This window comes from Oncorhynchus kisutch, linkage group LG27, assembly GCF_002021735.2.
Source record: "Oncorhynchus kisutch isolate 150728-3 linkage group LG27, Okis_V2, whole genome shotgun sequence".
In the NCBI taxonomy this organism is placed as follows: Eukaryota; Metazoa; Chordata; class Actinopteri; order Salmoniformes; family Salmonidae; genus Oncorhynchus; species Oncorhynchus kisutch.
This window is the reverse complement of record NC_034200.2, coordinates 9,442,121-9,458,266: the sequence shown is the minus strand read 5'-3', so window position 1 is coordinate 9,458,266 and position 16,146 is coordinate 9,442,121. Positions and strand designations below refer to the sequence as shown.

The 16,146-nt window shown below is 44.2% G+C and overlaps 1 protein-coding gene across 2 annotated transcripts; it reads right to left on the bottom strand.

The window, feature by feature from the left end:
* Positions 1 to 10,208: 10,208 nt before the first annotated feature.
* On the bottom strand, positions 10,209 to 16,146 carry LOC109871949 (Golgi reassembly-stacking protein 2-like). 2 transcript variants are annotated; one of them, XM_020462990.2, is made up of 10 exons: positions 15,953 to 16,146; positions 15,113 to 15,193; positions 14,365 to 14,568; positions 14,194 to 14,280; positions 13,929 to 14,059; positions 13,710 to 13,845; positions 13,118 to 13,241; positions 12,639 to 12,737; positions 12,403 to 12,531; positions 10,209 to 12,266 (listed from the first exon to the last, which is right to left on the bottom strand). In XM_020462990.2, exons 1-10 carry the CDS (start codon positions 16,013 to 16,015, stop codon positions 11,992 to 11,994), a joined length of 1,329 nt encoding a protein of 442 aa, XP_020318579.1. In that variant the 5' UTR covers positions 16,016 to 16,146; the 3' UTR covers positions 10,209 to 11,991. The 2 variants fall into 2 exon arrangements, with proteins under 2 accessions (XP_020318579.1, XP_020318580.1); XM_020462991.2 differs by having other exon boundaries at positions 12,436 to 12,531; positions 15,953 to 16,138.

Sequence of the window (16,146 nt, the reverse complement as noted above, 5' to 3'; positions counted from 1 at the left end):
GAAACCTTCCCAGAAGAGTGGAGGCTGTTATAGCAGCCAAGGGGGGGCCAACTCCATATGTTTGCCCCTGATTTTGTAATGAGATGTTCGACGAGCAGGTGTCCACATACTTTTGCTCATGTAGCGTTTTTCTTGATTAGAAAACTATTCAACCTCCTGAGTCAATACATGTTACAATGACCTTTGGCAATGACTACAGCTGTGAGTCTTTCTGGGTAAATCTCTTAGAGCGTTGCACATCTGGATTGTACATTATTTGCCCATTATTATTTAAAACATTCTTGGTTTGTTGTTGATCATTGCTTGACAGCCATTTTCATGTCTTGCCATCGATTTTCAAGCCAATTTAAGTCAAAATTGTACCTAGGCCACTCAGGAACATTCAATGTCGTCTTGGTAAGCAACTCCAGTGTAGATTTTGCCTTTGGTTTTAGGTTATTGTCCTGCTGAAAGGTGAATTTGACTGTTGGAAAGTAGACTGAACCAAGTTCTCCTCTAGGATTTTGCCTCTGCTTAGCTCTATTCCGTTTCTTTTTACCCCCCCCCCCCCCCCCCCCAGAAGAAATTGCTAGTCCTTGCCGATAATGAGCATACCCACGCCATGATGCAGCCCCCACCATGCTTGAAAATATGAAGAGTGGTACTCAGCGATATATTGTGTTGAATTTGGCCCAAACATAACGCTTTGTATTCAGGGACAAAACGTTTGCCCAGTATTACTTTAGTACATTATTGCAAACAGGATGCATGTTTTGGAATATTTTTATTCTGTACAGGTTTCCTTCTTTTCTCTCTGACGTTTAGGTAAGTATTGTGGAGTAACTACAATGTTGCTGATCCATCCTCGGTTATCACCTATCACAGCCACTAAACTCTGTGACTGTTTTAAAATCACCACTCCCTGAGTGGTGATTGACTGAGGGACCTTGACTGAGGGACCTTACAGATCCTTGTACTGTATGTGTGGGGTACAGAGGTGGGGTATTCATATAAAAATCATGTTAAACACTATTATTGAGTCCGTGTAACTTATTATGTGACTTAAGGACATTTTTACTCCTGAACGTATTCACTCAAGATATTTGAGCTTTTAATTAATTTGTCAACATTTCTAAAAACATAACTCCACTTTGACATTATTGTGACACAAAATCTCAATTTAGTCGATTTCCAGCTGTGACAACAAAATATGGAAAAGGTCGAAGGGTGTGAATACTTTCTGAAGGCACTGTACATAAAGGCAGGGTAAAGTGAATAGACATCAAGGTAGATAATAATAAGAGTAAAATAAAGAACAGAGTAGCAGCAGCATATGATGTGTGAAAGTGTGTGTATATAATGTGTGTGTGTGTATGCATATGTAGTATGTGTGTGTGTGTGTGTGTGTGTGTGTGTGTGGGGGGGGGGGGGGGGACTTTTAGTTTTTGTGTGTGAGGGTATTTATAGTATTGGCCTTCGTCTGACACTGCCTGAGTGATAAACAGAAGAGAAACGAAAGCCAGAATAGAAGTGTACCTGGTAGTTGATGTCCTGGCGTCCAGCCCTCCTGTTCATAGTGCTGCTACTGCCGGGAATGTGGATGAGGAGTCAGGACAGTCTGGGGCTAGACAACTCCGCTCTCCCCGTTCACTTCACTCTCCTCCTTTTTTCCCTCTCCTACCTGTCTCTCCTCAGAGGACCACATGAGGCACTTCTAAAGACTTTCTCTCTTTTCGGCTCACAAACAACAGCATCATTGACCAAAAACACGCAAGAACAAGAACAACCGCTCATCAAGAAGGCTGTGACATCCTCATATGGTAAAGTATGATAATTGGGTTCAACCTTCAGCGTGTCTTTTTTGGCCCAATGTCTGTCCACCCTGCTCAGACGACAGTTTGCCCTTCTCGCTCCTCCTAACACGCACACACACGCACACACACACACATGCATACACACACAACATCCTGACATGGTGAGCACACAGCAAAGACAAGCGTCACATTTTTCCTTAGTCATAATTTCCATCGTAGAAAATATATTCCAATTCAAGGCACCGCTTTGTGTCAAATGCTGCACCTATCTCTCTCTGTGGCTGTACTGTCATGCTGGGGAGAATGAGGCTTGATGGGTAAGGGTTGTGACCCCGGAGTGTCTTCTACACTGTTCTCTTCTCCTCCTCTCTTCTCCCCCCTATCATCTACTCTCCTGCTTTCCTCTCCTCTCCTCTTTTCCTGGATCCTCCCTGTTGTACTCTTCCACACGGCGCAGAGCTGGTGTCTGACACAGAGAGAGATGTTGTTTGTGTGTATAATGTTTGGTGTGTTTGTTGATGTGTATGTGTGTGTGTGTGTCATACCTACCTGCCGCCTCTGATGGGTGAGGGCGTGGCTCTACAGGACAGAGCTGTAGGAGTAGGATACACTGGGAGAGACACTGGCTGGGGAAGAGGGGATGTGGGGGAGGGGTGAGAGAAATGGAGGGGAGGCAGGGGAAGGAAGGGTGAGGCACGCTGGTGTCTGGGAGTGAGGTGGAGCTAGTCTGGGATCTGTTAGAATCTGGGGGAACCACGGAACCAGCCGGAGCAGCAGACAGCGAGTACAGAACGCTCAGCTCCTCTATACGGGCCGGGCCCTCTGGACAATGGGGCATGTTGCTATTTTAGAGCTCAGGGATTCTTGAAGGACAAGACAATCTCAACTTTTATCGCATATGTGATGTAAGTAGGTTTGGAGGGTTGCATTTTCAAAATGATTCAGTAAAAATGCTTATAGACCATTACATAGATAGTGGAGTAGTTGGAACACTGACCTGTTCACCGGACGTGCTACCTTGTCCCAGACCTGATGTTTCGACTCTCTCTCGCCCTCTATCTACTGCATCTGCTGTCTTGACCTCTGAATGCTCGGCCATGAAAAGCCAACTGACATTTACAGTGCATTGTGGAAGTATTTAGACCCCTTGACTTTTTCCACAATTTGTTAAGTTACAGCCTTATTCTAAAAATGAATTTTAAAAAGTCACAAAAAAAAATACAAAAAATACATAATAAAGTAAGGGAAAGGGAAAGGGAAAGGGGGATACCTAGTCAGTTGTCCAACTCAATGTCTTCAACTGAAATGTGTAACGGTTCTCTTGTGGTGAAGGAGAGTCGGACCAAAATGCAGCGTTATGATGATTCATGTTATTTTAATGAAGGAAAACCTATACATGAAAAAACTACCAAAATAATGACAATGTGAAAACCGAAACAGTCCTATCTGGTGCAAACACAGAGACAGGAACAATCACCCACAAACACACAGTGAAACCCAGGCTACCTAAATATGGTTCCCAATCAGAGACAATGACTAACACCTGCCTCTGATTGAGAACCATATCAGGCCAGACATAGAAATAGACAAACTAGACATGAAACATAGAATGCCCACTCAGCTCACACCCTGACCAACCAAAACATAGAAACATACAAAGCAAACTATGGTCAGGGTGTGACAAAATGTGTCTTCTGCATTTAACCCAACCCCTCTGAATCAAATATCACATTTTCACAAGTATTCAGACCCTTGAATCAGTACTTGGATGAAGCACCTTTGGCAGCGATTACAGCCTCAAGTCTTCTTGGGTACGACGCTACAAGCTTGGCACACCTGTATTTGGGGAGTTTCTCCCGTTCTTCTCTGCAGATCCTCTCAAGCTCTGTCAGGTTGGATGGGGAGCGTCACTGCACAGCTATTTTCAGGTCTCCAGAGATGTTCGGGTTCAAGTCCGGCGTCTGGCTGGGTCACTCAAGGACATTCAGAGACTTGTCCCAAAGCCAATCCTGCGTTGTCTTGACTGTGTGCTTAGGGTCGTTGTCCTTTTGGAAGGTCAACCTTCGCCCCAGTCTGAGGTCCTGAGAGCTCTGGAACAGGTTTTCATCAAGGATCTCTCTGTACTTTGCTCTGCTCATCTTTCCCTCAATCCTGACAAGTCTCTCAGTCCCTGCCTCTGAAAAACATCCCCATAGCATGATGCTGCCACCAGCATGCTTCACCGTAGGGATGGTGCCAGATTTCCTCCAGACGTGATACTCAGCATTCAGGCCAAAGAGTTCAAACTTGGTTTTCATCAGACCAGATCATCTTGTTTCTCATGGTCTGAGAGTCTTTAGGTGCCTTTTGGCAAACTCCTAGCTGGCTGTCATGTGCCTTTTACTGAGGAGTGGTTTCCGTCTGGCCACTCTACAATAAAGGCATAATTGGTGAATGCTGCAGGGATGGTTGTCCTTCTGGATGGTTCTCCCATCTCCACAGAGGAACTCTAGAGCTCTATGAGAGTGACCATCGGGCCCATCTCCCCCGATTGCTCAGTTTGGCCAGGCGGCCAGCTCTAGGAAGTCTTGTTGGTTCCAAACTTCTTCCATTTAAGAATGATGGAGCCCACTGTGTTCTTGGGGACCTTCAATGCTGCAGACATTTTTTGGTAACCCTTCCCCAGATCTGTGACTCTAATCAATTCTGTCTCTGAACTCTACGGACAATTCCTTCAAACTCATGGCTTGCTTTTTGCTCTGGCATGCACTGACAGGTGTGTGCCTATCCAAATCATGTCCAACCAATTAAATTTACCACAGGTGAAACCCAATCAAGTTGTAGAAACATCTCAAAGATGATCAATGGAAACAGGATGCAGCTGAGCTCATTTTCGAGCCTCATAGCAAAGGGTCTAATTTAATCAATTTTAGAATAAGGCTGTAACATAACAAAACAGTCTGGGGGGGGGGGGGGGTCTGAATACTTTACGAATGCACTGTACTCCTGAGAAGCTGACCTGTTGCACCTTCTATAACCACTGCTATTATTATTTGACCCTGCTGGTTTGAACATGTTGATGAATGATCTGGCCTCAATGGCCATGTACTATTGTAATCTCCACCTGGCGCAGTCAGAAGAGGACTGGCCACCCTCTAGGTTTCTTCTTAGGTTCCTGCCACTGTGCTTCTTCATCTGTATCACTTGCTGTTTGGGGTTTTAGGCTGGGTTTCTGTATAAGCACTTTGTGACAAATGCTGATGTAAAATACAGTTGACTGATTGAGTAAGACATAAATACATTGAGTTTGCTGACAAAATTTTTGAAATAAATGTCATTATGGGATAAATGTCATTATTATGTGTGAGATGTATGTGTATTTTCAAAATATTTGAAACAGCAATATGGGATATATATTATGGAATATGAGATGAAACTAACCCAGTAATTACTTGCATTGGAAACTGTTTGAATGATCTTTTAAATTAAAGTCATAACCAGTTAAATATTATACATGATCATATTTGACAATAGGTTCTAATCATTATATAAATCCAACCACGACTTTATTTAACATAATATGATTTTAATCAGATCTGTGCCTTTATAAAGTGCTGAGATGTTTCTTTGCTGCAAGACTGCATTTCTGCCCTATTTCATGACATCCATATGTAGTCCTGGTTATGTGGAATCTCAATCACTGAAGAGGTTCTAACCGAACCACCGCCTGGGAGGCATGTGCTTCCCCCGTATGATGCGTGTTGCTAGCGAACCGACACAAAACAAGTGTGAATAAAGTCAATACAATTAGCTTTTTTTCTGAAGCTACTGGGTATAAACATATCACATAATCAGAACACAGTTCACTGGCGACAGTATATTTGTTTTAGAAGAGGTTCAGAGATCAGAGCTTCTCTCTAGAACAGCCTGCGAGGCAACAACCGTGTCCTCCTCGAGAACCCCCTGCCGAACTGCCCTCTTTGTCCAAGAAGATGGCTAAAATAATATAGTAGAAGAAATAACTTTACTACATTTATTCACTTGTGGCAGTTATTTCAAGAAATGTGTAGGCCAACACTACAGGTGAGGTGTTTAACAATCAAATCAAATCAATACTAATGTGGGTTACTTAACCAGTTGGACATGGTTTAGTGAACTTAAGTTTACATAAAACGTTCTTATTCAACGAAAAGCATAACCTCCACAGCAGTAGCCTAGATTCAATTAGGTCAAGCATTAACCACCCACGTAGCTTAAAACAATTATTTTACCAGGTAAGTCAACAGAACACATCCTAAATTACAGCAACTACCTGGGGAATAGTTACAGGGGAGATGAATGAGCCAATTTCAAACTGGGGATGTTTAGGTGACCAGATTGGGAATTTAGCCAGGACACCAGGGTTAACACCCCAACTCTTACAATAAGTGTCATGGGATCTTTAGTGACCACAGAGAATCAGTACACCCATTTAACATCCCATCTGAAAGACAGCACCCTACACAGGGCAATATCCCCAATCACTGCCCTGGGATATTATTGGGTGCCTCCTACTGGCCCTCTGACACCACCTCCAGCGGCATCTGGTCTCCCATCCAGGGCCCAACCCTGCTTACCTTCAGAAACAAGCCAGCAGTGGAATGCAGGGTGGTATGCTGCTGGGTAGCTGATGCCTTTGTGTTGTTGGAGGTGTAACAATGAGCTGTCAAATCTGATGTCTTTGTGGTGTTGGAGGTGTAACAGTGAGATGTCAAATCTGACGTTTTTGTGGTAGGGCCCAGGGGTCTCAAACCCTGTTCCTGGAGAGCTACTATCCTGCTCCAACCCCAATTTTAACTAACCTGGTTCAGTTTATCAACCAGCTAATTAGGATGGGCTATTAGAATCATGTGTGCTAGACTAGGGTTGGAGGGAAAACCTACAGGATGATAGCTCATTGGGAACAGGATTTGAGAGCCCTGGTTTAGGCTGTATAGAAATAATGATGCGCAAATTCATTGGCGACGTGTCATTCAGGGCAGGTGGGCAGCCACACCTGTTTTGAGCCCCACCTGTTTAGCAAAAAAAATAATGTTTTTGGGGGGGCCTGTTTTGCATGTTATTTTGGCATTAGTGACATATCAGTTTGCAAACAATGTAAAAAAATATATAGAATTATAAAGCCGCATACAAATGTGGTCTCTTTTTTGCTTTCTTGAGTAAGGTAGCTCCAAAATGCAGGTGTTTCAGCCTAGCTCAGTACTTTCTGTGGTGGTGGGGCAGCCAGCGGAAAATACGGAGCGTAGGGGTTGGTAATGTTCTCTAGTTGCTCTGTGATTGGCTCAGAGTTCTGTCACTCGTGGGGACACTACATCACTGCAAAATCTATGGGTAGAGCTAAAAAATTCAAGCCCCTTGGGTGCTGCCATCGACTTACATTATAAGTGCCCGTTCAAGAAGGCTCAAGGTCATTGGCCACAGATAAAATGACATCAGATCACATTATATTTACCGTAGCTTTGATTGGACTGATCATGTCAACATTATACTTTCAAAATCTTAGCTAGCAAGCTAGACAAGCACTCGTCATCATGAATCAAGTCGTCAATCTATTGGTAAATCCTTTTCAATCCTTGTCATATGAAGATAATTTATAGATAAAACGTGTCTGTGCTCATCGGCCTTTGGACATAAACATGACACAACAAGTTGGAAATCTCAAATTCAACAATGAGTGCGGAGGTGCGACTGCAGCCTCTGGTTCCATCCTAGGCTGTGTCACAGGTTTGGCCGGCCGGGATTTCCTTGTCTTGTCATGCTCTAGTGACTCCTTGTGGTGAGCCGGGTGCCTGTAAGCTGACTTCAGTTGTCAGTTAGACTGTGTTTCCTCTGACACATTGGTGCGTCCGGCTTCCGGGTTAAGCGAGCAGCGTGTCAAAAAGCAGTGTGGCTTGGTTCTCGACCTTTGCCCAGTCCATAGGGGAGTTGCAGCGATGAGACAAGATCGTAATTTCTGGCCCATACACGTCACATGTGAATGTTTATCCTGTTTTTTTTAACACCTTTCTGCCGAATTTCGTGATATCCAATTGGTAAAGTGCTTTCAATCCAGCATGACTTCTGCTGCATTCAAAACAACTAGAAACTCTGAACTAGGAAATCTCAGACTTCAGTGAGTTCAAGACAAATCGTAACTCTGGGAAAAAAAACTAGTTCAGACTGGGAAAATCATTTTTAACGGTAATCCAACTCAGAATTCCAAATCGGGAACTCGGGCCTCTTTCTAGAGCCCACAAGAAGGACCGCCACACCACCTTCCTGTTCAAGTGAGCAGAGTTTGCTTGGCATGCAAAGCCACTACACAACCAGATCCGGGTGAAGGCTGCATTGGATTTCTCTTCATGCAACTCCGTGCATCCAATGGAAATGGACCTGCTTGTGGACTTGAGAGCTAACAGAGTTCCACCTCCGGCACAATCAAAACATCTGCAATGCGGATGTCGGCTAAAGCGTATCTGATTGAATCGGGCCCTGGGTGTGAGTCCCACACCCATCCAATGAGGTATACCATCACAGCTGAGTGAGTTCCAAGTCAGTGTCTTCATACCTGTCTGGGACGCATGCGAGTCAAGGTTCGAATCCAAGGACTTGGGCCCGGTTTCACAAAAGTATCTTAAGGCTAAGTTTAAGGTTCTAACTTCTAACAATGAACGTATCCTTACGATGCCTTTGGGAAATTGGCCCTTGCTCGGTGTCTGTGCTGGCGACCACTTATCTCCCAACAACAGCTGTCTTTTGATGTTATTTTACTACTCTACCATAAGCCATGTTGTCTTGTCTTGACCTAAATCTAATGGAACGCAGACAGGGAGGTACACTCGGTTCATGCGTCAATATCTTGCAATAATACAGATAAAGTTGTAGTTTCTTCATGAGTTTTTAGGCTATACTTATTCAAATGCAATGGCTCGTTTAGTTGTTCTTGTGTAGCTACACCAAACAAAAAAACGAAACGCAACATACAACAATTTTAAAGATTTTACTGAGTTACAGGTCATATAAAGAAATCAATCAATTGAAATAAATTCATTAATCTATGAATTTCACATGACTGGGAATACAGATATGCATCTGTTGGTCACAGATACATTTAAAAAAAGGTAGGGGCATGGATCAGCAAATCAGTCAGTATCTGGTATGACCACCATTTGCCTCATGCACCGCAACATCTCCTTCACATAGTGTTGATCAGGCTGTTGATTGTGGAATGTTGTCCCGCTCCTCTTCAATGGCTGTGCGAAGTTGCTGGATATTGATGGGAACTGGAACACACTGTCGTACACGTCAATCCGGAGCATCCCAAACATGCTCAACGGGTTACATGTCTGGCGAGTATGCAGGCCATGGAAGAACTGGGACATTTTCAGATTCCAGGAATTGTGTACAGATCTTTGCGACATGGGGCCGTGCATTATCATGCTGAAACATGAAGTGATGGCGGTGGATGAATGGCACGACAATGGGCCTCAGGATCTCGTCACGGTATATCTTGAGAACAGCAAACTGCTCGCACGCACGACGCCAAACAAGCTGTCTGCAAACTGTCTGGTCCAGTTCAAAACGGGATTCATCAATGAAGAGCACACTTCTCCAGAGTGCCAGTGGCCATCAAAAGGGAGCATTTGCCCACTGAAATCTGTTACGACGCCGAACTGCAGTCAGGTCAAGACCTTGAATGAGCATCCCCGAAATTCTTCAGTTGTGCAAACCCACAGTTTCATCAGCTGTCCGACTGGCTGGTCTCAGACGATCCCGCAGGAGAAAAAAATGGTTGTGGAGGTCCTGGCCTGGTGTGGTTTCAATGGTCTGCGGTTGTGAGGCCAGTTGAACGTACTGACAAAATCTCTAAAACGACGTTGGAAGCAGCTTATGGTAGAGAACATTAAATTCTCGGGCAACAGCTCTGGTGGACGTTCCTGCAGTCTGCATGCCAATTGCACTCTCACACAAAACGTAAGACATCTATGGCATTGTGTTGTGACAAAACTGCACATTTTAGTAGCCTTTTGTCCCCAGCACAAGGTGCACCTGTGTAATGGTCATGCTTTTTATTGAGCATCTTGATATGCCACACCTGTCAGGTGGATTGATTATCTTGGCAAAGACAAAATGCTCACAAACAGGGATATAAATAATTTTGTGCACAAAATTTGAGAAATAAGCTTTTTTTTCATGTATGGAACATTACTGGGTTGTTTTATTTCAGCTCATGAAACATGCAACCAACACTTTACATGTTGCGTTCATATTTTTCTTCAGGGTACATTTTAAGCAGACAATGGAACATGCAAGGCCACAAACTTAACAAGTAGGCTATTCTATAAAATGTTAAACATTTTTAAAGTCAACAAAAGTGCATCTTTTTTTTAAACAATATAAAAAAACACACAAATAAAATGTGTAAAATTCCATTGGCTTTATTGCTAGAGTATGTATGCACAGGACGTTAACATAAAGTTGGAACACAGTGCCCTCATTTGGTTGAACAGCCCCACTGCGCCTTCCATTTCCAACCATCTGGCCATGCCAGAGGACGGTACCAAACACTTTATAAACTGGGTGGTTCGAGCCCTGAATGCTGATTGGCTGAAAGCCGTGGTATATCAGACCATATACCATGGGTATGACAAAACATTATGTTAGTAATCAGTTCATAACAGCAATAAGGCAACTTGGGGATTTGTGGTATAAAGGCCAATATACCAGGGCTAAGGGCTGTATCCAGGCACTCCGCGTTGCATCGTACTTAAGAACAGCCCTTAGCCGTGGTATATTGTCAAAATATATCACACTCCCTCATGCCTTATTGTTTGAATAACTAAACCCAAGAGACCACAACCTGTCATTTCCAATGGGAGCAAATTAATCATAGTGGGCAGAGCCAAGCAAGAGCTAGAAAGATCCTATTGGTGTGTTCTAGCATGTTTTTGCATATTACCATTAAGGAACGTCTACTCTGAAGTGTGTGTGTGCAATAACTCAATTCGTCCTTGCACTCCTTGAACTACTACTATTTTTTAAAACTTTTGCAAAGGGTAGTTAGTCCACTCTGTAACATATTCGAGTTTTGGGAACAGAACTGTATTGATAAAATGTTTAAAAATCGATGAGAAAAATGTCAGAAGCCAGAATCCATCTCGGGCCATCTTCTCTCACTGCTGGACACTCGGCTTCCTCTCATCACCATATTTGGAGGTGAGAGGAAATGCCAACTGGATGCTTCCGATTTATACATACCGTGAAACATTTGGCTCATTGTTCTATCCCGGATGGTACTACAGCACGTAACAGATATGATTTTAACCAGATACCCTACCCCAGCCACAAATGGTTCATGTTCATAGTTCTGACGATATCTCAATTTTGGTCACATCTGGTATAGACATCTAGTGATTAGCACCCTCAAGGGTTTAGAGTTTTGTTTAAACTAACAATGCATAGAAATGTATTATATAGGTACAAGCATGCATGCATACCTGATGATTTCAACACACAAATGTGGCATAAAATAATGCCGATTTCATTCTTTAAAGCAGCAATCAGCAGTTGAAACAAACCGTACTCCCTGCCCCGGTTTCGGTAAAAAGCTTAGGGATGGGGATGGAGAAATGCAAGGACTGAACATTCATGATATCAAAATGAAAGTTAGTTTTAGGCATGTTTTGTGTTTGTTCACATCTACTTTGTTTACCAACATTGGCATAAAACAAGCTTATATCTTGGGGTAGAATGGGGCTCAAGAATGAATTGGTACAGATAATTAATTTATAAGAAATGCAGATTGCCCCTTTAACAGAAACAATCTAAGCAATTTAACAGAAATGAATATATGAAGAAATTTCTAACTAAAGACATTTCTGGGTTTACTAAAGGGTTGGGAGGTTATAAAAAAAAGCTGATGTACAGAAGAGAATTCAAATTTTGTATGAAACTGAGGCCGGGTGGGACAGACAGACTGGTAGGGCTACTCTGCTTCTAGCCACTGCTACTCCTTCATCCCATCTGTCCATCATTCATTCCTCTGCTCCACGTTTCCAACTGACTGCCTTCTGAGTGTGCCAGCCTCACTGCTGGAAATATGCTTCTCTCCCTCCTGGCTAAATAAATAGAGGGTGAAAGAGAGAGAGAAGGAGACAGAGAAACTGGTAGGTTTGGTTCTGGGTCTGAGACTATTCCTGTGTTACGACGACGTGGTCTCCGTGGAAGCCTGTGATTCCGTGGGGGCGGTTCCCGAGGCGACAGCTGATTCGGTGGCAGTAGAGGGAACTGTGGCATCAGGGAGGGTCTGCTTCTCTGGGGAGACTGTTGGAAGGGTGAGGGAAGAGAGGTTGACCGGGGGAAAAGATGTTACCCCAGGGGGCAGGAGTGGTAGCTGGGACAGCATGTTGAGCATGGGGGGGAGGGGGGCGAGACCAGGCAGGTTCAGAGGAGGGAGGGGGGCGAGTGGAGGGAAACCTGCAATGGAGCGGGGAGAAGAGAGAGATCTGTTAGTGAACACAGGAACATGTACACTAATACATAATGTTAACATTGGGTTACTGCCCCCAGGGCTTAACAATAGCTGCTAACATTAGCTGCTGGTAGTACAAACCCGCTGTTCCAGGTGGCGGTAGCCCATTAATACCTGCTAACGACACAGCGCTGAGGTCTGGTAGTGCGCCGAGGTTGAGGTTGGTGAGGTTTGGAAGTAGGGAGAAGCTGCCCGGGAGAGGCATCAGACCTACAATAGTACACGAATAAACATATATAGTCAGTGTAGAAAAGTGCATGATTTGATCGTTTCAATTTGATCATAAAACAAAATTCTGAGGAGAAACATGTGCTGACCTGGTAGCGTGGTGGCGGGGTTGAAGGTCGTGGAGGCAGGGTTTAGGGGGCTCAGGGAGGGGCTGATAGAGGTGGGCAGCAGGGGAACAGTGGGGAGACCTGGGAGAGAAAGACGAGCCGTCAGCAGGGTTGGGGTCAATTCCATTTAAATTCCAGTGAATTCCAAACACTGAAACTCCAATTTTCTTCAATGCTTTCAATTAGGAAAGTAGAATTGGGTTTACTTTCTGAATTTAAATGGAATTGACCTCAACCCTAGCCATCAGAACAAAAATGCATTGGAGAGAGAGGATATTTTTTGACCATCCATAGCATTGACTGAGATCATTCATTTCCAATGGGAGTTTGATAGGAACAGGGAGGCCATCTGGAGCAAAGTGAAAAATTATAAGTTTAACCCTGGTGTCACATTCCATTTCATAACACTTTGTTACCATATTATGTTGTGAGACAGCGAAAGAGTAAGAGAGATGAGGTACCTGTCTGAAACTCGCTTGGAATAGTGGGCGGGGCTGAGCTGATTGACAGGCCGGACAGCGAATCCTCGAGCCCCGTGGGGACAGAAGGCATGGCAGGCGGAGGGGTTACAGCTGACAGCTGAACCTGAGCGGGGGAGAGAAATAAGACAAGAAAAAAAAAAGAGATGAGAGAGGGGGGGGGGAGAATAGAGAAATTAGAGAGGGGGGGAGAATAGAGAAATGAGAGAGGGGCGGTTGATGAACAGGTAAGGTCAAGTGCATTTAATCAAGTAATTACTCATTTGAATGAACATCTTTCCTCTCTGACGTGCCTGTCTGCATCTGACATAATGAGCCTCTCATAGCCTTCCCTGATGAGGAGGTGGAGGGGAAGCATGCAAATAAGCAAAGGACACTTCAAATCGATGGGATACTATTATGAGGCTGAGACTAAAGCTAGTGTGGCTACTGTAGACTTGGTCTGGTCATTTCAGCCCTCTAGTTCCAAAAGAAAAGGATGAAAAAAAAAGCATAAAGTGACTGATTGTCTACTGACTGTCCAGGCAGTTCTAGTTGTTCTGATTCTTGGGTCAAGTTCTGGGTTGATACTAACCTGAGTAAATCCATCCTTGAGCGGGCTGATGGGCTCACCACTGGGAATAGGACCTGGAAAACAGATCTTCTTCCCCTCTTCAAATGGTCGGGTGGGAATTCTGTGCAGGTATCCGTATCCTATCCCACATCCCAGACTGGAACAAGAGAACAGGAGATGATGTCACTCGTCAGACTGAGGTGTGTGTGTGTGTGTGTGTGTGTACTGTATGTTTGTTACCTGCCCTCCCCTCCCCAGGCGCTGTTCGGGGTGATGACCACCTCTCTGCAGTTGTCTGTGTCTGTGTTATAGACATACAGCTTCAGCCCCTTCCCTTCATGGGTCTCTATCAGAGAAAACAGGTCCTCCGACTGAGAGAGAGAGAGAGAAGTGGAAGGGAGGAAGAGGTCAACTTCAATGAATTATATCCAAATGCTTATTGGCTAGTTTGTGAAGCGCGCAGTCTTTACTAGAATGCATGGTGTTGTTTTGTCACTATACGCACCTCGTTCATAACGGTGTCGGCTCCTATGATGTAATCAGTGTGGGGCCGCAAGCCAGCCAGGGCTGCTGGAGAGTTAGGCTCCACCTCCTGAGAAAGAGAGCGATACCAAGAATTACACCTGCCTGGTATGACATAAATTGGGCACACCTTTTTTGGCTACTGGCTACTCACCAGCACGTGCCAGATGTTCTCATTGGCTCCCTCGAAGCTGCAGAAGCGTATGGAGACTCCCAGCAGGCCCTGGCCACCCCAGAGGTTGCTAGGGATAACAGTGGACTCCCTGAGCTCCAGGGTCTTAGAGGAGTAGACCAGCATCCTGACCGGCTTCTCCACACTGGCCTTCAATAGGTCCTTCAGGGTGTCATTGTCCTTGTTCTGAAACAGAGACAGGATAAATTATACAATTAGAATGAGTAGAACGGACATCCATTAGAGCCAGGATGGGCAATTGGCGGCACTCTCCTTTTCTAGGCCCGCGGACCAATTAAAACTTACCGTTGAGAGGTAGAATAATACAATACACAAGGTGCAACTTAGAAATGTGGTTTTGCATCAGCACATTGGTAAATTCATCTATCGGGGTGGGGCCAATTGATCATCAGTTATTATCATATTTAAAAAATTAAGACATTTGTGTCCACCCTATGGCAAAATGTGTAGAATTGCAGGAAGTGAACTTTAAAATGTTTTTTTCTTTCTATTTCGCTGTCACAAGGGGGCCGCTAAAATAAAATAAAAATGTGTGGGGGGGGGGGTTATGATTTTTTTGTTGAAGCACACAACCCAATCGAAGTTTCCCCATCCCTGCATTTGAGCTATATATTATACACCAGCATCCTCACCATCAGTGGGGGTTTGTGTATGTGCCTACAGTTAGTGTGTGTTGAACATGCTTATTCAACAGCATGTCTACGCATACCAGTCTTTCATTGTTGATGGAGACAATGAAGTCAAAGAAAGGCTCCAGTCCTGCCCGGTGTCCCGGAGAGTTCTCCTGAACCTTGGGAGAAGACAGAGATATCATGACTTGTAACAACTGTATTTTGAGATTGACAGGGAGCAGCTGGAGCAAGGCTTGAACAAGGAGCAGTTACTGGGTATTCACACTACTGCCTGTGCCATGAGGTCCAGTCTTCTTAGCAGAGGTTATAGGGAGCTTCACATCACCTTTGAACATTCAGTAGTAGCCTTAGAATTAAACAGGTATTTATTACGAGCTTCACCTGTAATACCCGAAGGTTGTCTATCTCAAGACCAAATAGATACTTGTCACATCAACATATTGATGTGAACGTCTGAACATGGAGGTCTATACATGCAGGTGTTCAGACAAATGTGTAGAAAGAGGCATGATACTGTGATGCTGAGGATTCTGTCAGCAACGTGGCTGCCCCTATAAAAGCTATTGTTTTGACAACTAGCTAGCGTTGAGGTGGCTAGCTCATTCAAACCCCATTCGTGTCTGTCTGGTTGTTTTTACAGCTAACCTTGTTTGCTAAACAATATATGCAACCAATAAAAAAATACCTTTCAAATGTTTGACTTGCACAATTCCAAAATGCCCCTGTAGCAAATACTGGGGAAAATAGCGTTAACACTGCTTATTAGTATTTGCTACATGTAGGCCAGAATGTGATCCCCGGCCTCTATTTGACCGTGAGCCAACAATTGCAGTAGGTCCTGCAGAGGGACCACTACTGCGGATTCTTGCTAGCGAGCTAACATTCTTTGCAGACATAAAAAACAAACACATAGCTACCCGAAGAACATGGTAGCCTTCGGATCCTCCTCCCGGTATCTCGACACTCTGCAATCCCCCCATGACACCCCTAGTATATTTAGTATTTATTGTGAGATATTTTCCTGCTTCGGTAATATTGCTACCCGCTACACGTCACCCACTCTGCCAGCTGAGCGCTTGTGTTGTTACGTGGCAGACCACCAGGAAACAAG